Raw genomic sequence first — 20,237 nt, 5'->3', positions numbered from 1 at the left:
ACAGACAACATTCTGCATAGGAGGCGTGCGTCTGTCGCGCCAACTGTTCCCCTCGTTCTCTGCGACGCACACTTGGTTGATTTTCCACGTTTGGGTTTCGCCACCGACCCGTCGCGTTCTTACTCTTCTTTGGCGATGGCCTAGGGTAATTACATATATACAGAAAAATTCAAGCTTGCTGTTGTGAAGTTTGCCGAAGAAAACTGGAACTGTGCCGCTGCCAAGCACTTCAGCGTGAATTTCAACGTGTGACGGTCGGCGTGAACGGTACGGAAAAAACAAAGTGCGCTCTTGCTAGTACAAGTTTTCTGTCGTTGAAGAAGGACTTTTCTATTATATGCGAACGCTTAGGTCCTTTGGTATCGCCGTGTTGTGGGACCTAGTTTCTCCAAGCATTGTCGAGAAGAGCTTCAAGGGGCATTCGAACACGCTCGACAGAAACGAGGACGATGCGCTTTGGGACGGCGGTGACAGCGGCTGCGACGATGTTTCTCCATCGAAACTTTCGATCGGTGATTCCGACTATAGACCATGCGTGACCGAATCTGACCGGTAAAAGTACGTGCTAATTCTGTTTAATTAACAAGTACACTTCGTTCGTGCTTCAATTTATTATTTTTTAGTGTATATACTGCGCGCGTGAGGACTATCGCACATTATATCGTATGCGTTCGCGAAATACCTGCGTAATTTGCGCACCCGCTTCTCGGAGCCCCAAAAACGCAACAAAAAGTGCGCAAATTATGCTAGTAACTTCACCTAGCTACAGCATAGAAGCAACCAGTTAGAAGTTCAGAATCCTCCAGCTTCCCTGCTTCTAAAGAACCCCAGGTGGTCGAAATTTCTGGAGCCCTCCACTACGGCGTCTCTCATAATCATATGGTGGTTTTGGGACGTTAAACCCCACAAATCAATCAATCAATCAGCTTCGCTGCTTCAAGCCTTGCGCGACTGCGTGCAAGCTTAGCCATTTTTGAGCAGCGTGGTTATTGTTAATGCTCGCCGTTGTTTGTCGAAAACAGTAATCATCATTATCATAATGAACCGGAACGCGCTCTCTTCGCCCTTTTCGTCGTCGTCGTCTTCATTTCTCGCTTCACTGCCAGAACAAGTACGCGATTCGTTCGGCGTGGGATGCGATTAATCTGATGCGCGAGAGAAAGACAACAGAGAGAAATGTAGAAAGGGAAAAATTCTCGGCTACGCGGGATGCGAATGCCTGTTCCCACAATCCGAAGGCGAGCAACTTGAAAGGTTCGGCTATCCAGGCAAGCCAGCAGAGCGTGCGGCCAGGGGAGCGAGGGTGAGGAGGAGAAATGTGAGGGTGAAGAAAGTAAAAGAAAGCGCAAGCTAAAGAGATGCGTCACAGCTAATAGGTAAACAAGAACAAAAATACAACGAAGGCCGCCCAACTCCAAACTTCCTTTAGGCATGGCGCCATTTGTGAAAAACTGCATTAATCTCTTTCTGTATCGTTTGTTCGCATTGTAGCGCTGCTTTTACGTGTTATTGCAGAGAGGCAAAGGGGCTTTTACGGCTGACTCTCTGTCAAAGGCTGGCGCGTGCCCAGATGCGGAAGAAGACGACGCACAAAATAGGACACTGAAATGAAGACGACGAGTTGGTAGCGCCGGAACTGGTTTGCTGATCGATGTCTGCATGGCTCCTGAATGTGCTTGAAAGGAACAAGACTTGACAAGCGTCGCTCACTGAACCATGCAGAAATGTCTTATTTGGCTGACCGTATTGTGTGCCGCCTTGGAAGCCATGAGTGAGTACTCTTCTGTAACACTCGCGACACTCCCCGACATCGCTGTTCGCATCGAATTTCCTTTTGTGTTTACGAGGCCATCAGTGTATCACTAAACGTTACGTCGCTAGATCAGAATTGAAACAGACGGGCCGCGAAATGAGCGGAACGGTCTAGCCTTGATTGGTGGAAGGGCTTGCAATCCGTCGAAAATATTTGAAGGTGTAAACTGTGTATTGTAGCGTACTTATTTAACATCTGCGTCGTGTCGTTGCACGTCAGGAGGCTCTATAAAAAGTGAACATAATTGTGCACGTATAGCAGCGGCCATAAGACAGTGGTGCGATTGTAGACGTTTGTTTACAAAGCCGTCAGCATAATGCAAATAGGCCACAGCAACATCTATATAGCAGCTAAAGTACTCTTCAAAAGCGAAACTGCGACGACTTTTGTGGGTCACAATAGTACGAAACAAAATTGCGGTGTCGTGCTAAATTCAATAATCTAACAGTTCATCTCTCTTAATAGGTGACCAGCATGCAGTTAGCACGCAAACTTTCTTGTTACTTGTAATTCCGGTATGCCTCTTAGCATACGATTAAATGGCACATTTGACGCATACAGAACCGTCGTCGTAAGAAACTAGTAAGAGGTCTGCGGAGACCTTATCACGTCATTTTTATGCTCCCTTTCTTCGCCGCGTGCTACCTTACCATCGGGGCTTTGCGCAGCCATAATGGACACACTCACTTCAACGCGATAGCGTTCGAGAGCTCGTGTCGCAGGAATTCCACCATCGGCGTCGGCCACGTTGGTTGTGAGCGAAAAATTGAGAAAGCAAATAAAATTAAGAATAAAATTTTCGGTCTCATTGAGGATCGAGCCCGGGCCGTTCGCGTGGTAAGAATGTGTTCTACCACAAAGCCACGACGTTACTTACATCTGCTTTGAAAAAAAAAAAACGCATAAATGTCATGTAGTGGAAGGAGACCCCTTAACGCATTTTGTTCTACAGGTGTCACGAAGAAAACGAGCCCATTCGGCGATTTGTAGGCCCATTTGGGAGGCCATCAAACTACGTCGAAAAAGGCCGGAATAGTGCAGCCATCACCGCTAAAAACACTCGGGAACTTTCAAACAGCTCTCAAAATGGACAACTATGTTTATCTAGCGGAAAACATATCATGCATTTCCAGAGGCGTTGGTCAAGCAAACAGCAAACGCTAGATAATGTGCTGCTCTCTGTGAGGCATGGTGAGACTGTTTATAGCCTCCTAGATTTATAACCACCGCGCGGCATGTATCTTGGAGGCCATGCCCTTGCTTTAGATCAAAAACCTGTATGTACCATTCGCGCGCGCGTGTGTGTGTGTGTGTGTCTGAGTGCCATCTGTGAGACATTGTGAAAAACGTGTCTCGACTACAGCAGAGCGCCGTTCGAGGGAAGTGGCCACACTGCACAGTCACTGCATTACTATAAATATAAATAAATTGCACGCGCGCGCGCGTGTTTGTATGTGTTAGTGTGTGTGTGTGTGTGTGTGTGTGTGTGTGTGTGTGTGCGTGTGCGTGTGTGTGTGTGTGTGTGTGTGTGTGTGTGTGTGTGTGTGTGTGTGTGTGTGTGTGTGTGTGTGTGTGTGTGTGTGTGTGTGTGTGTGTGTAACAAAACATATCAATAAGTATGTACTTTGCGATTGAAGGCGCACTAGGGGCTGGATTTCGCTATCGCGTTCAACTCTTGAAGGCGAAGCTTAAGGGTCCCCTAATTTTGGTTTGGTACATGCCTCTTAATTGATATCATTCTGTCGTGTTGTGTTCTAGCGTTAATTGAGGTCGCTAGTGGTTTTGTCGACGATGATAAACGTCACTGGCCATTCTGTTGACGGCGCTGGCTTTGCTGCATTGCGCATGTGCTGACGCGGAGGACAGAGCAGGACCAGAGTGTTCTGGAGCGTGCCTACCGTCGCGACGTCTGGTTGGCGAACAGCTTGCTGGACCTGATTGTGGAGCGTTTGGATCGCGATCCGAGCGTGTCGGCCACTTTGGATCCGCTGATTTTGGAGGAAGTGATCATGGACCGCGGCCGCATCTTCAACGTGTCCGTGGAAGGCCTGAGCCGACTGCGCCGGTCTGCGGACACTGTGCTCCGGTTACGCAATGCGTACACCGTGACCATCGAGGGACAGCTCACGTTCGGCAACCTTTTCATCAAGAGCATGTACCAATTCAAGCCCATTTCGGTGCTCGAGCTAGAGGGACACATGGATGTTATACTGACACGCCTCACGGTTAGCGTCGAGATCCGCGTCCAGCATGAAGTCCCCGTGCTAACCCAGTTCAAGGTGACTACACTTTTGCTTACGGGCGCTGCATTTTCGCCTATATACCTCCTAAATGCCATCCTTAAAATGTTTTCCGATATGAAGAATCATCGATCGCCTTTGAGTGGGTCATGAAAAATTTTTCCCGATACTAAATGAATGACCTCATAATCAGAGTTTATTGCCTCGCGAATTGACTGACGCTAAGACTTTACGAATCCGTCAAAAAACGAGTGGAGTTGCAGAGGTTTGTCGAACGCTGTAAGCGTTTTTTCTCTTCCCCCACACCCGCCACGGTGGTGTAGATATAGCGCTGGGACGCTGATTGATAGATTGATATGTGGGGTTTAACGTCCCTAAACCACCATATGATTATGAGAGACGCCGTAGTGGAGGGCTCCGGTAAGACCGCCTGGGATTCTTTAACGCGCGCCGAAATCTTAGCACACGGGCTTCCAGGATTTTTGCCTCCATTGAAAAATACAGCCGCTGCAGCCGGGATTCGATCTCGCGACTTGCGAGTCAGCAGCCGAGTATTTTAGACACTAGACCACCGCGGCAGGGTGATATTCAATTTTTTTAGCGTACCGTGACAGACGCCTGACAATAGTGTTGTTAAATGTGTGAGATTTTTCAGCGCCTCCTCTCTTTCAATCCCAGCCATGTGCGCCCGATCCAGCCGTTCACCGTGCTCTCATCTAAGTACTTATACCTACTCTCGCCCATGCATCACGTATATAGCCTTCTCGTGCACTTTGTGTTCATGGGGAGAGTACCTTTTAAATGGTGTGTCACAACGGAAATCATATGAAGTAATTTCTTGTTCAGTTGTGTACAGATTCCAAAGACAGCGTCTTGCATCCGTCAGGACCACTATGCGGTCACACTGGCTCTTTGAGAGACACGGTGTTTTGAGATGGCGTCACTGCGACGCTGTTGCATGCGCTGCTTTAAAGGACCCCTGACACCAAACTTGAAAACTCGAGATAGTTGTGTTGTTTGAGATTCCTGCATGCGAGGGCACTTCTGACCGAATGTTATTGACAAGCGTTGCCTCTAGAATATTCTAATTTGGTTTTGAAGTAAGGGTGAGGGCTCATCTGAGTTATCGGCACCAATCGACATATTCTCTGGTTTGACGCAGACAGAATCTCCGCGTGACGTTCCACAAGTAAGTCGAGTATTTCCGACGTCAGAGAACATTCGCAGGCCACCCACAATACCCTATAGTCTATAGGTGGCGTTGATATTATTTCGAATGGCAGGCGGAAATGTTGTAGGCCCGTGTGCTCAGATTTGGGTGCACGTTAAAGATCCCCAGGTGGTCGAAATTTCCGGAGCCCTCCACTACGGCGTCTCTCATAATCGTATGGTGGTTTTGGGACGTTAAATCCCACAAATCAATCAATCAATTATTCCGAATGGCACCCAATGAAGACTATTGTTCCATCGCGCTCAGTATGACCTATAGCTACACGAGCATGTGGCCGTTGCGCATTGCCTGGATGTACAGTGCGACGATGATCGTGGCATATTTTCTAGTTATCTGGAGAGAGTTTCGCTGCATGATCCAGCGAATGCATATCACCCCCGCATGCTTGCTTTCATCCTCGCCCTTATTTAATTGGAAGAACCTTTTGCCTTTCCGTTTGCTCACTGATTCTGTCTTTGCTGAGGAAAAATTCGATTACAATACAGCGACTTCACCGCCCACTAGATATATCGCGCGAATCTTATCAAAGAATGTGCGTTAACTTCGTGCGAGACTGGATATGCAAGTACTGTTTTACTTGAATTGAGTACTTTCAAATAGCGTCATGCTTCTAGAAAAAAAGGGAGGGCCGGCGACGACACCGGCTGTGCAGTATTTTGAACAAATATTTTTGGCTGAGCTGCACTTGTAAAAAAGCGCACCATATCCACGGAGTGAATGATGATGAATAGGGCGAAGCGTCCGTGCGTTCGTGCGTCCGTCCGTCCGTCCTACTGCACACACTTCTATTGGACCTACACCATCTAGGAAATGAGACGAGAAATAGTGATGAGACAGCGCCATCTATTATACTGCTAGGGAGATACTGCCGGTTACGCAAGGTTAGACCAAGAGGAGCTTCATCCCTAAAAAAAGTTAGGAAAAAGCTTGTAACCACAAGTTAGTATAGCAGCAACTGTTAATAAATTTTGGGGTCATATTACTAACTTCTTGCTGCCTTTTTACTACCTATATGTTAGCAGGCGCTCGAAGGTTTCTGTGGTTACTTCCACTTGCGTCGTTACTAACGTTTTGCCATGTACCTCAGTTAAACGATCTTATTGAAGGAATCTTAGTAATACACTCTTTAAAAAAGGTCGGCATATTCACTAACTAAATACTAACCGTTCACTTGTCACATAAAGTCAAGCCTCTCAGTAAGTGAAGGTAGTAAAATGAAGGCTAGCGAAATTTACTACCTAGTTAGTAAGTAAATAGTGCTGACTCGAGTGGTTCGGTTATTACCTAATTGTTAGTAACCACGAGAATTGAGGTTTACGCCTATTTTGTTATATGTGCATGGGCGCTGCCATATCAAGATGATTCTATTACACAAGGGTAAAAAAAAGGAGGGGTATTGTCCTCTTACATTAATGAATGGCCCGCTAACTACTCCATGTAAGTATACTGTGGCGAGTGCACATCACTGCAACATATACAGAACGAGCACATTCATGTGATCACATCATATTCACATATGATCATACATATTATGATGCTCATAATCGCATGAGCATATCATATGTTCATGTGAGCGTATGATCATATGAGTATGAGAACTCATATGAATGGCTAACAAGTGAGAACACGCACGCAAACGCACACGCAAATCTCCAAGACTTCGACATAGCAGATTTTTACTGTAGCGGCAACTTGAAGGCAATATGTCCCCTACTTTCGGATCGCACACAGTGTACATGGTTAGCACCCATATAGTTTATAAAAATAGTTGTTCTTTTCTACACATCATCATGTGCCCTTCTATTTCTTATAGGTGTATCATTACATAGAACGGGACATCTATTCCAAGTTAGTCAATAAAATTAAAGATTGTCTAAATTTTGCTTAGATGCCCCGAGTACGGGAAAGTGTACTGCGGCATCTACGAAAGATTTGGCGACATAGGTGGCTTAGTAGTTATACTGTAGATAAAAACGCTAAGAAAGCTTCCCTGGTTAGTAATTGCTAAAGTTACAAGCTGTACTGTAGCTGCTGGCTATCATATTGTCACGTAAGAGTGAGGGTAGCCCGAAGACAGGACACCGGGAGGTTAGTAGAAATAGAAGGAGATCCGTTTATTTGGCGGACTTGCGTCCACTAAAGGAAAACAGACGCGCCGGCTTAGCGGGTGGCGAACAGCGCGTTCGACGGCCGTCGGGGAACAGAATGTCCCACTGGAACGCAAGGCACGTTCACCATCCGAGATACAGTCGCCGTAGCGTCTGGCGCTACGGCGACTCCTCGCGGCATTGCTCCCCTCCTCAACGTAAGCATCGACCCGATGCTTTGTTTAAAATAAAACCAAAACAAAAGGACAGCCTGTGCGAAAGTAAATGGCAAATAAGCACGAATCACGCACACATAAACAAAACAAGAGATGCAAACAGGGAGCCTCCTTTAGCGCGCATGATAGGGCTTCAAACGGGCGACGTGTACCACTTCTTGTCGTGCGCGGCGTCGTTGGGATGAGCTAGCCCCATCAGGGACCACTTCATATTCCACTTCACCCACTTGACGGGTGACTTTGTATGGGCCGAAATAACGGCGCATGAGTTTTTCGCTTAATCTTCGGCGGCGAACGGGCGTCCAAACCCAGACTTTGTCACCTGGCCTGTATGTTAAATCGCGTCTCCGCAGGTTGTAGCGTCTTGCGTCGTTTCGCTGTTGGTCTTTTATGCGCAGGCGAGCAAGTTGCCGGGCTTTTTCTGCGCGCTGAAGGTAGGCGGCCACGTCTAGGTTGTTTTCATCGGTGACATTAGGCAGCATGGCGTCCAGGGTAGTAACGGCATCCCTCCCACGGACGAGATTAAATGGTGTCATTTTAGTGGTCTCCTGCACCGCGGTGTTGTAGGCGAAGACCACGTAAGGCAGAATTAAGTCCCAGGTCTTGTGTTCTGTGTCCACGTACATAGCGAGCATATCGGCAATGGTCTTGTTCAAGCGTTCCGTGAGACCATTTGTCTGCGGATGGTACGCAGTTGTTCTTCGGTGATCTGTATGACTGTAATGTAAGATTGCCTGAGTAAGATCAGCCATAAACGCCGTTATCCTGTCTGTTATTAGTACCTTAGGTGCGCCATGACGGAGGAGAATTGATTCGACAAAAAATTTGGCAACTTCTACGGCTGTGCCGTTCGGAAGGGCCTTAGCTTCAGCGTATCGGGTAAGGTAATCAGTGGCCACTATGATCCACTTGTTACCGGATGTTGACGTGGGGAAAGGTCCAAGCAGGTCCATACCAATCTGTTGGAATGGTCTCGACGGGGGTTCAATTGGCTTGAGAAATCCAGCTGGTTTTGTTTGAGGTCTCTTCCGGCGCTGACATTCACGGCAACTCTTGACGTACCGCGCAACATCTGAGGAGAGACGGGGCCAGTAGTATCGTTCTTGAATTCTGTGGAGTGTGCGTGTAAAACCGAGGTGGCCTGCAGTGGGTTCGTCATGTAACGCTTGTAAAATTTCTTCTCTGAGGCTGCTTGGGACGACAAGAAGGTAAGCTGCCTTATTCGGTGCGAAGTTCTTTTTAACTACCACCCAGTTTAACACACAGAAGGAGGATATCCCACGCTTGAACAGTGCAGGGGGTATGGAGGCCTTTCCTTCGATGTAGTTGATCAACTGTTGTAGGATCGGGTCTGAGCGCTGCTGTAATGCAAAGGTGCTGCTGCTGATAGGCCCAAGAAAGGCATCGTCGTCTTCATGGCTTGGTGGTGCGCCGACAGGGGCTCTTGAGAGGCAGTCTGCGTCGGAGTGCTTACGACCAGATGTGTAGACTACCTTCACGTCAAACTCCTGAAGCCGTAGACTCCATCGAGCGAGGCGGCCAGAAGGGTCTTTCAAACTGGCCAACCAGCACAACGCATGATGGTCCGTTACGACCTTGAAGGGTCTGCCATACAAGTATGGGCGGAATTTCGAGGTGGCCCATAATATCGCAAGACACTCCTTCTCAGACGTGGAATAGTTCACTTCCGCTTTCGACAGTGAGCGGCTTGCATACGCGATGACGCGCTCGCAGCCCTTGTGCTTCTGAACGAGAACGGCACCTAAGCCGATGCTGCTGGCGTCTGTATGTATCTCAGTTTCGGCATTTTCATCAAAGTGACCCAGCACAGGCGGCGACTGTAAACGTTGTTGAAGTTCTTTGAATGCCTCACGTTACTCAGCTTTCCATTCGAAAGGGGCGTCCGACTTGGTGAGCTGCGTCAAAGGGTCATCAATGTGTGAGAAGTTCTTGACGAAGCGCCGGTAATAGGCGCACAGTCCTAAGAATCGGCGCACTGCTCTCTTATCTTGCGGCTGAGGAAACTGTGCGATAGCGGCTGTCTTCTCGGGATCTGGTCTTACGCCATCTTTTCTTATAACATGGCCAAGGAACTGTAGTTCTTCATAGGCAAAATGGCATTTTTCTTGCTTCAGTGTCAGCCCTGATGACTTAATTGCGTCCAGTACCGTCCGGAGCCTTTTCAGGTGGTCGCTAAAGTTGGAGGCGAAGACGACCACATCGTCCAGGTATACGAGACATATTTGCCACTTGAGACCTGCCAGTACTGTGTCCATTAGATGCTGGAAGGTTGCTGGAGCGGAACAAAGTCCAAATGGCATCACTTTGAACTCATACAATCCATCCGGCGTGATGAAGGCAGTCTTTTCTCGGTCTCTTTCATCAACCTGAATTTGCCAATACCCTGTCTTCAGATCAATGGACGAGAAGTACCTTGCATCACTAAGACGATCTAGGGTATCGTCGATCCTTGGTAAAGGGTACACGTCCTTCTTGGTTACACTATTCAACCGTCGGTAAACGACGCAAAACCGAAGATTTCCGTCTTTCTTTTTGACAAGGACGACTGGTGCCGCCCATGGGCTTTTCGATGGCTGAATTACATCGTTGTGTAACATTTCCTCAACTTGCTCTCGGATGGCCTGACGTTCACGTGCCGACACACGATAAGGGCTTTGATGGAGAGGGCGGATGTCTTCTTGTGTTATGATTCGATGCTTTGCCAGAGAAGTGTGTCGGACCTGTGAGGAAGTGGCGAAACAGTCGTCATAACGTTGAAGGAGGTTCTGGAGCAGTTGCTGCTTGCATTGAGGCAAGGAAGGGTTAATGTCGAATGACAGCTGCGAGTTGTGGGTCTGTGGGGTGATGGTCGCTGGATTCGAAAGGGCGAGGGTGTCACTGACTTCCGCGATTTCATCGAGAAAGGCAATGGTCGTGCCTTTGGCCAGGTGACGGTGTTCTTGGCTGAAATTTGTTAGCAGCACTGGGCCCTGTCCATTCCGGAAGTCCGCAATGCCTCTTGCGATAACGATATCACGGCCAAGCAAAAGCTGCATGTTACCTTCGACGACGCCATGAGCATTTTCGGCAGTACCAGTGGTTACGGAGATTAGAGTCGTTGATCGGGGTGGGACGCTCACGTCATTCTCGAGCACACGGAGGGCTGCGTGATTATGTGGTGCCGAGTATGAATTTATGGCTTCATCCGAGGAGAGTTTGATGGATCTGGACGCCAGGTCAATAACTGCGTGATGTTGAGTCAAGAAGTCCATGCCGAGAATGACGTCACGGGAGCACTGTGGGAGCACCAAGAAAGTGGCAAGGTATGTGTGACCATCGAATGTCACCCTTGCAGTACATCGCCCCGATGGGGTGAGGAGGTGGCCTCCCGCTGTGCGGATCTGCGGGCCGTCCCAAGCCGTCTTAACCTTCTTCAGTTGTGCTGTCAATGGCCCGCTGATGACCGAGTAGTCAGCTCCTGTGTCAATCAATGCAGTTACCGGGTGGCCGTCGATAGATACTTCAAAATCGGTGGCACGTGGGCTGGAGTTGCGCGTTGGTTTTGGGTTCGGGTCACGGCTTCGTCTTGTTGCTTCGTTTTGCTTCGTCTCGCGGCTTGGGTTGTTGTGCGTTGTCGTCGTAGATGATGTGCTGTCGTTATATATGGTCGTCGGTGGAGGGTCTTCGGCTTTTCCTCTTGAAGCAACTTCACCTCCAAAGGTTGCTGGTTTTAGTTTCCCCTACGGGGGCTTGGGGACCTTCTTCGTTCGTTGTTGCTGCGGTTCGGTGGCGTGAAGCGTGGGGATGGCGGTGATGGAGAACGGCTGGACAAGTACTCTGTATGGCGCAAGTAGTCTTCGATTGCCGGAGGTCGTTGTCCAGGGCGTGGCCGTGGTGCCTGAGATGAGAAGCCATGCAGTCCCATCCGCCTGTAGGGGCAGTGTCGAAGAATGTGGCCGGTCTCACCGCAGTGAAAGCATAGGGGACGGTCGTCGGGAGTTCTCCAGGTGTCGCATTTTCTTTGGCTCGGGCGTCTCTCGTATGTAGGGTGGGCGGGTAAGGGCGAACGGCTACTTGGGGCTGCAGCGTACCGTCGAGGACTGGGCTCGTTTCGTCGGGGTGGCCTAGTGTTCACTGCAGCGGCGTAAGTGATTGCTTCGGCCTCTGTTCGAGTCGTCACTAATGAAGAGCCAAGCGCCTGCTGGACTTCATCACGCACTATGTCCAAGAGAGATGCTCCTTGGGGGGGCTGGGGGGTAGGAGGTAGCAATCGGCGTAGTTCTTCTTTAACCACTTCTCGAATAGCTTCCCGCAGATTGTTGGTGGTTAGCCCACCTCGAATCAGTTCCGAGTAGAGCGAGCTGAGCTGAAACGGGTGGTTGTATTGCCGAGTCCGGGCGTCCAGGGTCCTTTCTATGGTGTGCGCTTCTTCAGTAAATTCGGCGACTGTTTTAGGAGGGTTCCTTATGAGACCGGCGAAAAGCGACTCCTTCACCCCTCGCATTAGGTATCCGACCTTTTTGTCTTCGGTCATGTCTTGGTCCGCTCGCCTAAAAAGATGTTTCATTTCTTCGACGTACACGTTTAGGGTCTCATTGGGTTGTTGGGTCCTCGATTCTAGCAGCAGCTGGGCCCTTTCTTTTCGCATGATGCTGGTGAAGGTCCTGAGCAACTCATTCTTCAGAAATACCCAGGTGGTCAGTGTGGTCTCATGGTTTTCATACCACGTTTTAGCGGGGCCGTTCAGGGAAAAGTAAACGTATCGCAGCTTCATTTCTTCATTCCACCTGTTTATGGTAGCCACGCGCTCGAATTGGTCGAGCCATTCTTCTGGGTCTTCAGCGGCATAACCATGGAAAGTTGGGGGCACCCGCGGCTGCTGCAGCATGACAGGGGTAGGTGATTGCGGGGTGCTCATGGTGGCTGTGGAAGCGTCCTTTCGTGGTCGCGTGGGGTGCGGTAGCGGTCCCAGCTCAGGTGGCAGGTTTGGGAGGCGGCGACTGCTTCGAGTATCTGTGTCTTCAGCGTCCTCGTTCTCTGCAGTGGCTGTTTTAAGGTCGTTTTTGTGCATACCCCGCACCTCCACCAGATGTCACGTAAGAGTGAGGGTAGCCCGAAGACAGGAGACCGGGAGGTTAGTAGAAATAGAAGGAGATCCGTTTATTTGGCGGACTTGCGCCCACTAAAGGAAAGCAGACGCGCCGGCTTAGCGGGTGGCGAACAGCGCGTTCGACGGCCGTCGGGGAACAGAATGTCCCACTGGAACGCAAGGCGCGTTCACCATCCGAGATACAGTCGCCGTAGCGTCTGGCGCTACGGCGACTCCTCGCGGCAATATGGTGGTTTTGGGACGTTAAACCCCACATATCAATCACTGTAGCTGCTGGCTAGTAAATGTATGCCGCGAAGGTAGTAAAATTCTCCGGAAACAAGTAAACACGCGCGTTTACTAACTTTTTAGTAAAAATGTATGATTACGAGCTTTTGCCAACCTATTTATTAGCACGAGGGTCCATTCAAGTCCATTGAGATGATATATGTAAGCTTAGTACCTCGTCTTGGGTCTTGTATATGAGACCATGGTGAGGCGGTATTATGTAAAACAGACATATGACATACTGTTTCTCATAATATGCTTGATTACAAGTCCTATGCTACGCTACCTCGCGAAAAAAATTGGATGCTTCATGAATATAGGCTCATCTAGCTGCTTTCCCCAGAGGTTGGGCTATGAATACCCCTAGAAGCGCTTAAAACGTTGAACGTATCGCACAGCCTTGTTGAGTTTGTATGCTGTTGAGTTTGTATGTTGTATTCATGGCATTCTGTGCATAATAGCCTAGTATATTGAAATGTTGAGACTCACGAAAATCGGAAATCGATCGTTATAAAAACGAGTATGTCGGGTGAAGTGATCGCGATTACTAAGCTGTTTTTTTTGGGGGGGGGGGAGGTATTAACCGTTGCTACCTACATTGTACTAGTTAGAAACGAAAAGAGTAGTAGCGCCGCTACTAACTGCATTTTTTGTGGCGAGAGTAGTAAGGCTTACTAACCCCCTCGTTAATATAACTTCACTTACTAAAAGGGTAGTTACATATGTGACAAGTAGTTAATAAACCAAAGTTAGTACTATAGAACCTTTGTTGTTGTTGTTGTTGTTGTTGTTGTTGTTATTGTTGTAAGAGACCTCTCTTTCCGCCGAAAATATATCCTTTCGAGGAGAGTTTAGTTGCTCTCTGCTAAGGTCTGGACTTTGAGGCTTCTCAAGTAAACCTCAAGAAAACACAAAGGTACAGCCGCGGCCACGTCTGTGTATAGAGCGCGCAAGCAGCCGGTTTTTGCTCTGCGGGCCGAAACCATGAGGCAGTTTCATGCTACGAAGTAGTGTATCAGGAGCATGCACGGCCTAATTGTCAGGCTGATCACGCCAGAGCCTGGTACTGCCCCAAGGTTTGCCCCACAGAGCAAAAACCGGCTGTTCGCGTGCTCTACACAGACGTGGCCGCGGCTGTATATACTCACCGATCACTATATGACCCAAAAAATTACACATATTAAAATAGTACCTTGCCACCGGTAAGATGGCGGGATCTTGGATTCATTTTCGAGGCATATCCTCCACTCCAGCAGTTTTCTAAATCCTCCTTGAATTGCCTAAGACAACTGTAAGGAGAAAGGAATTTACGTTTCTATATACACATCATGTCATTCAACACATTATATGGGGCAATGTTCGGATACGGTTACTTACCGATACGATACCCAGAGCTTCGTCCACTCATGGTTCACTGATGTGTGGCTTTTTTTAAACATTCCATGATTAGCAAAGATGCTGAGGTAGATGTATATAGCTAGATTTGATCGTTTTCTGCACGCTGGACCCCCAAATTAGGTTCTGAATACGCTTTCTCATCCCGCGCAGGTGATAGAATTCGGGGAGGCCGACGTCACGCGCTTCACGGGAGCCACAATCGCCCTCAACTGGCTCGGCCGCATTTTGACCACGGAGCTGCTGCGCCAGTACAAGGAGTACATCGTGATCACCATCGAGACCAAGGCGAAGTCATTCATCGACTCGGTGCTCGAGAACATTAAGCTGCCTTTTCGCAGCAAGTTCCTCGAGATCACCAACCACGCCCGCAAGACGCACCGTGAGCGGCGACTCATCCGTCGGAAACAATAAATTACATGCCGCTCTTTTTTTGTTGTTGTTAGTGTTGTTCTGGCGATGTCTGGGCAATGATTGTCGCTGCGCCCATTAGTGTTTCGCAACATCTCAGCAAGAATCGCCTTTTTCAGTATACCTCATGTACGTATATGCTCTAAGAGTATGCAAACTTGCGAACTGCCAACACCCAGTGAACGCCTCACGGATTTTATTCTGTGGCGGCACTCAAGCAATGTGCTAGAAAAAAAAAATAAGAATCAAGCGATTGAGGCCGTTATGAATGTCTCTTGAAGTCAATGTCTAAAGCCCCCCCCCCCCCAATTCTCTCCTAATGGAAATTCCGCCTTTACTGTTCTAGTGCAATACTTACGATGAACATAATCTGGTGATTGTTGAACTGGGGTCCTTTGTTTCCTCTAGGTGACGTACGTGTTGCGGCGCCGTCATAAAATGGGTAGCCCATATGTAGGCTGATGTGATATATAACGCACAATAAAAGATGCTGTGCTGGCACTCATGTCCTGCCGTTATACGTTTGAGTTTTCTCAATATATATGCCTACAAAAAAAGTTGTAAATGACTAAAAACGCCTTCTTGTGCGTTAGTCTACATCAAATTGATCCAAAGGCATAATCTTGTCTAAACAAATAACGTAGTCATCAATCTTGTGATGAAGCGAGAAATACCAATAACTATAAGTCAGTTGTGGATGAAGATCAGAAAAAAAAAGGAAACGGAAGTGGGACCATAAACAAAGACTAAAACGTGAAAAGAAAAATGTTTTAAAAGGGTTTGGAAGAAAAAAGGCTTGACAGGAAAAAAGACGTTAGAATTTTCTAATGTACTTTTTGTAGAGGTATGGCTCGCAGAAAGTGCTGTAGCCGAAAGCCCTTGCTGAAAGTGATATGGAAGCATGCATCCTAAGCGTTTTTCAGGGAGCAGAAAACAACGAAGAAGAAAAAGAAGGATGTAACAAAAGCCTTATGTCGGCACCAACGCAGTGCCTCTGCCGATGTAGAAATAAATTTTATCTAGCGTCAGTCGTTGTAAAGTGCTACTTATTAGTATGAACGATTGCGCTCCGATAAGAAGTACAGTCGCGCCCAGCATGAGTTGAAACACTCCAAGCCTGGTCAAAATCGCACAAACACTGTACGGTCCATTGCGCCGACATGGAAAACAGTGACGTAAACGCTGTTTAGGTTACGGGTATTCGCAAAGCCAATTTCAAGCTGTGATGGTATTACAGTGTGCATGGGCTTTTAGCCCTTGAACCATGGCCACCGTGTCACAGCTGACAATAAGCGCCGTCGTACTTTGCAAGCAGCTCATGTGACATCTTACGAATATGCTGAATACCATTGTGTTGAGCTTTATACAGAACAGCACATATGACATTGTGGGACACCTACAGAATATCCAAGTTCCATCAAGCAAATGAGCTGAAGTATTGAAAAAAGGAATTGAGTTAGAAGATTTCTTTGAATAAACAAGCGTACAAAAATAAAGATACCCCGCGCACTCGTTGTGAAAACATATACTTGAATACGCATTTCATACGTTCTCTGAAAGTGGTAAGTTCTTCCAAGGCATCATTATTCATTGGCATTATTCCCGCCGCGGTGGTCTAGTGGCTAAGGTACTCGGCTGCTGACCCGCAGGCCGCGGGATCGAATCCCGGCTGCGGCGGCTGTATTTCCGATGGAGGCGGAAATGTTGTAGACCCATGTGCTCAGATTTGGGTGCACGTTAAAGAACCCCAGGTGATCGAAATTTCCAAAGCCCTCCACTACGGCGTCTCTCATAATCAAATGGTGGTTTTGGGACGTTAAACCCTACATATCAATCAATCAGTCAGTCAGTCAGTCAATCAATCAATCATTGGCATTATTCATGAGACGCGTCGAAGCAATTACAACTATGCCCCGCTGCAGAGGTCTATAGTGGCTAAGGTACTCGGCTGCTGACCCGCAGGTCGCGGAATCGAATACCGGCTGCATATACCGGAATCGAATACCGGCTGCATTGAAAATGCAGGCCTGCATGCAGGCCTGTGCGCTGTTACGAAGCGCGCCTCCGACGACGTTACGAAGGGCGCCAAGGATCTCGCCACTGCAACCGCTGTTTCGAAAGACGGCGACGCCAACACGGTCCCGAAGGCGCCACTGCTTCGAACTCCGCCGGGAAGGTCACCAGCCGTTTGGTAGCGTAGGTTTCTCGGCTCGCGACTGCTTCTGCGCAGAGCTGATAGACGAGCGGACGAGACGACGGTGAGTTAAACAAGGTTTATGTACAGCATATATACAGAGGCGTTACAAATTCGGCACTAGGGCCGACAGCTTAGAGACCCGAAGAGCCGAGCTCTCCTCTCTAACACATAGATCTACTGCTCCCGACACGCCGCAGGGCTTCTTTTATATGCACCGGGTGGATTCTTTGAGTAACCAAATGTCCAACCAGAAGCGGCGCTGGTCGTGAGGTCAGAATCCTCCAATGGGGTCGCCGCTGGGCCGCGTCATCGAATCTGAAGCAACAGCGTTGCACGTGGCTGCACCCAAGGACGAGTGACGTCACCGCGCATTGCGTCAGACTCGCCAGACAGGAAGGTGCCGGCTTGCTGGCTGAGGTGACTCACTGCACGTGCGCGGCGGGAAGGCGCCGTCGCGTGATGACGCCGTTGAGTTGTTCATCGCGTCAGGCGGGCTCGCGTGCTGGCCTTGACACAGATTGCCTTTTTCAGAGGCATGGACGTTCGCTGTGGACTCGCAGGCATAACAGCACCCCCGCCGCCAGACAATGCGCAGGAAAGACGAGCTGCTTCCACGTGGCTCGGATGTCAGGCGCGCTCGTTCACCAGGTCCCTCCAGGTTCGCCTCCAGGGCCATGGGGAGAATGCAGCTCCAGACTCCGTTCCGGGAACACATCCCATTTTTGAGGACGGATCCCAGCTGTACTGGCTTGTCGCCACAACTTGTCGGCCAGCTTCGCTCGTCTCTTCTGACCATCTTTGGTCTCAGCACTTGTCGATGGTTCTGCAACTTGTCAAGAACGGTTCGACAACAGACAACACACGGCACAAGCAAGTGCCCTCGGTCACCCGACAGAACACCAGACAAAGTATAGTACAACATATACCTAGCTACGTGTCTATTGGAATTTCGTTCCCTCTACATCAAGAGGCACATGTGGGACACAAGACTCTTAAAATGAGAATTTTTTTACACGTACAACAATGTAACGAAATAATATAGAACATAAAGTTGGCTCCTTGAGCTCATTCTGGACGATAGCGCTCAGCTAAGGCCGTGATGAGGACAAAATTTTGCCCCGAATCGCCAGCGAGAAACCGAAAGGTGGAGAAGGTAATAACTAAAACGCACGGCTCAATGCGTCTGCATTAGAGTTTAGCTTTCCTTTTTTTGTAGCGAACGTCAAAAATGTGCTGTTGGATTATCATGCTCCAACTCAGTAACCGGCCACTTTTAGGCGACAATACATATGCGGTACCAACAGCTGCTCATATTTGCGACGGTGCACAGGGGAACGACGATACGGCTTGCTAGGGATTGGCTCCTCACAAGTTAGCTCGATATCATGTTCGATCACCATCGTGTTTCCGGGACGGTCCGAAAACACGTCTCCAAACTCGGAAACAATCTTTCTCAGGTCCTCCTTCTGGACTTCACTTAACCTAGGCTCTAGGTTCAACTGCTCCAAGGTTACCTTCGATCCCCTTTCGATTACATCACTAGAACTCAAAATTTCTGCTCCCTCTTCCTCTGAAGCATTCCACAGCAGATTTACGACCGATTGACGTTGAACGTATGGTTTCATCAAGTTACTGTGGTAAATTTTGTTCAGCCGCCATCCTAATTTCACTTCATAATTGATATCAGAAAGCTTCGATATTACTTTGGCGGGCCCTTCCCAATGAACCTCAGGCTTGTTCTTCTTGGACGGCCGCAGCAGCATTACCTGACTTCCTCTTCAAAAGCGCGCTTCTTCGCCGATTTGTCGTAGCACTCCTTCGACAACACTTGTGCAGCTTTCAGGTGGCTTTCCACTAGCGCTTTATATGAGAGGTCCTCCCGCTGCTCTAGAATGAGCGTCTCTCGATCAACCCTCGACAGCTTACTCCAACTTTCCGCTACAGGCGAGAGCGTTACACCCTTCTCCCTCTGACTCAATGGCGCCATGTCGTCTCCCCCTGCTACGGAAACCGCGCCAGTCGCTTCGGCGACGGGCCGCTCGAGTGACTGCTCACATGACTCACACGGAGAATTTCCTCTCTGAGGTTCTGTCGACTCGCCGCCAAGGTCACTTGATGGTTTACAGCATTGAACAAGATGAAGCTCCTGCGAAAGCTTCCGCGCTTGTGATCGCGTGAGGGCCATGTACGCTAAGTTGGGGAAGAACGATTGACCCTGCTCTTTGAGAATCTGCTCTGAGTTGTCAGAGAAAAGATAAGGAAAACGATCGGGAAGCGCAGCAGGTACAGCCGCTTCGGTGCGAAGCTTACCGAACGGGCCTTCAATAACAACCATAGCGATTGGTAAGCAAGCACTCTGCTCTTCGGCGACTTGCCTGATCCACGTGCATTCTCCTGTAAAGTCATCCGGAGACACCAATGAAGGATGGACAACGTCCATGGTTGCCGCTGAGTCTCGAAGTGCTCGACACGTTTTCCCATTCACACTAATTTCTTGGAGATACGGCTCTAACAACCGCATGTTCTTTTCCCGATTCTCGGATTGTTGCAAAAGCAAACTTTTGCTTACAGTTTATCGCGATGTGCCCTTCCTTTTTGCAGTTGTAGCAGATTCGCGGCTTCCATTTGTTTTCCGATTCTCGGATAGTTGCAAACTTTTGCTTACAGTTTATCACGATGTGCCCTTCCTTTCTGCAGTTGTAGCAGATTCGCGGCTTCCGTTGATCAGGTTTTTTTTCTAAAAGCCCTCTTTCCTTTCATCCTTTTCATCGTGCACTGCCCTGCTATGCAACTTTCGGCGAGTATAATACTCCTCAGCTAACCCTGCTGCCTTGTTTAGCTGTACTTCACGAAGTTTGTCCTGCAGCCAAAGCTTGACATCCTCTTCGATGCAGCGGTAGAATTGCTCCAATGCAATGCATTCTACCACTTTATCGCGGTCGTCATAAACACCTTCATCCTCGAGCCATTCAATTAAATCGGCTTCAAGACGAAACGCGAAGTCAACGTGTGACTCATTCCCCTTTTTAGCATACCGGAACCTTTGCCTAAAAGCCTCAGGTGACAACTTATAACGTCTCAAGAGCACTTCCTTAACCTCGTCATAGCTCTCAAACGCTTCCTTCGACAAGCAAGTTATCGCATCGGACACTTCGCCGGGAAGAAGAGCTAACAGGTTCCGCACCCAAAGAGACCGCTCCAAAGCATTTCGCTCACAGACGTGTTCAAACTTGACGAGACACTTCGCCAT

The 20,237-nt window shown here is 48.7% G+C and overlaps 1 protein-coding gene across 1 annotated transcript; it reads left to right on the top strand.

Annotated features, from left to right (window-relative positions):
- The first annotated feature begins 1,410 nt into the window (after positions 1–1,410).
- Positions 1,411–14,811, top strand: LOC142776952 (uncharacterized). Its single transcript, XM_075881267.1, has 3 exons — positions 1,411–1,771; positions 3,680–4,092; positions 14,533–14,811. The coding sequence occupies exons 1-3, from the start codon at positions 1,717–1,719 to the stop codon at positions 14,791–14,793; spliced, it is 729 nt and encodes a 242-aa protein (XP_075737382.1). The 5' UTR covers positions 1,411–1,716; the 3' UTR covers positions 14,794–14,811.
- Positions 14,812–20,237: the final 5,426 nt, after the last annotated feature.

Source organism: Rhipicephalus microplus, chromosome X (genome assembly GCF_043290135.1).
Source record: "Rhipicephalus microplus isolate Deutch F79 chromosome X, USDA_Rmic, whole genome shotgun sequence".
In the NCBI taxonomy this organism is placed as follows: domain Eukaryota; kingdom Metazoa; phylum Arthropoda; class Arachnida; order Ixodida; family Ixodidae; genus Rhipicephalus; species Rhipicephalus microplus.
The sequence above is the reverse complement of the archived record's forward strand: the minus strand, read 5'-3'. Positions and strand labels throughout refer to the sequence as shown.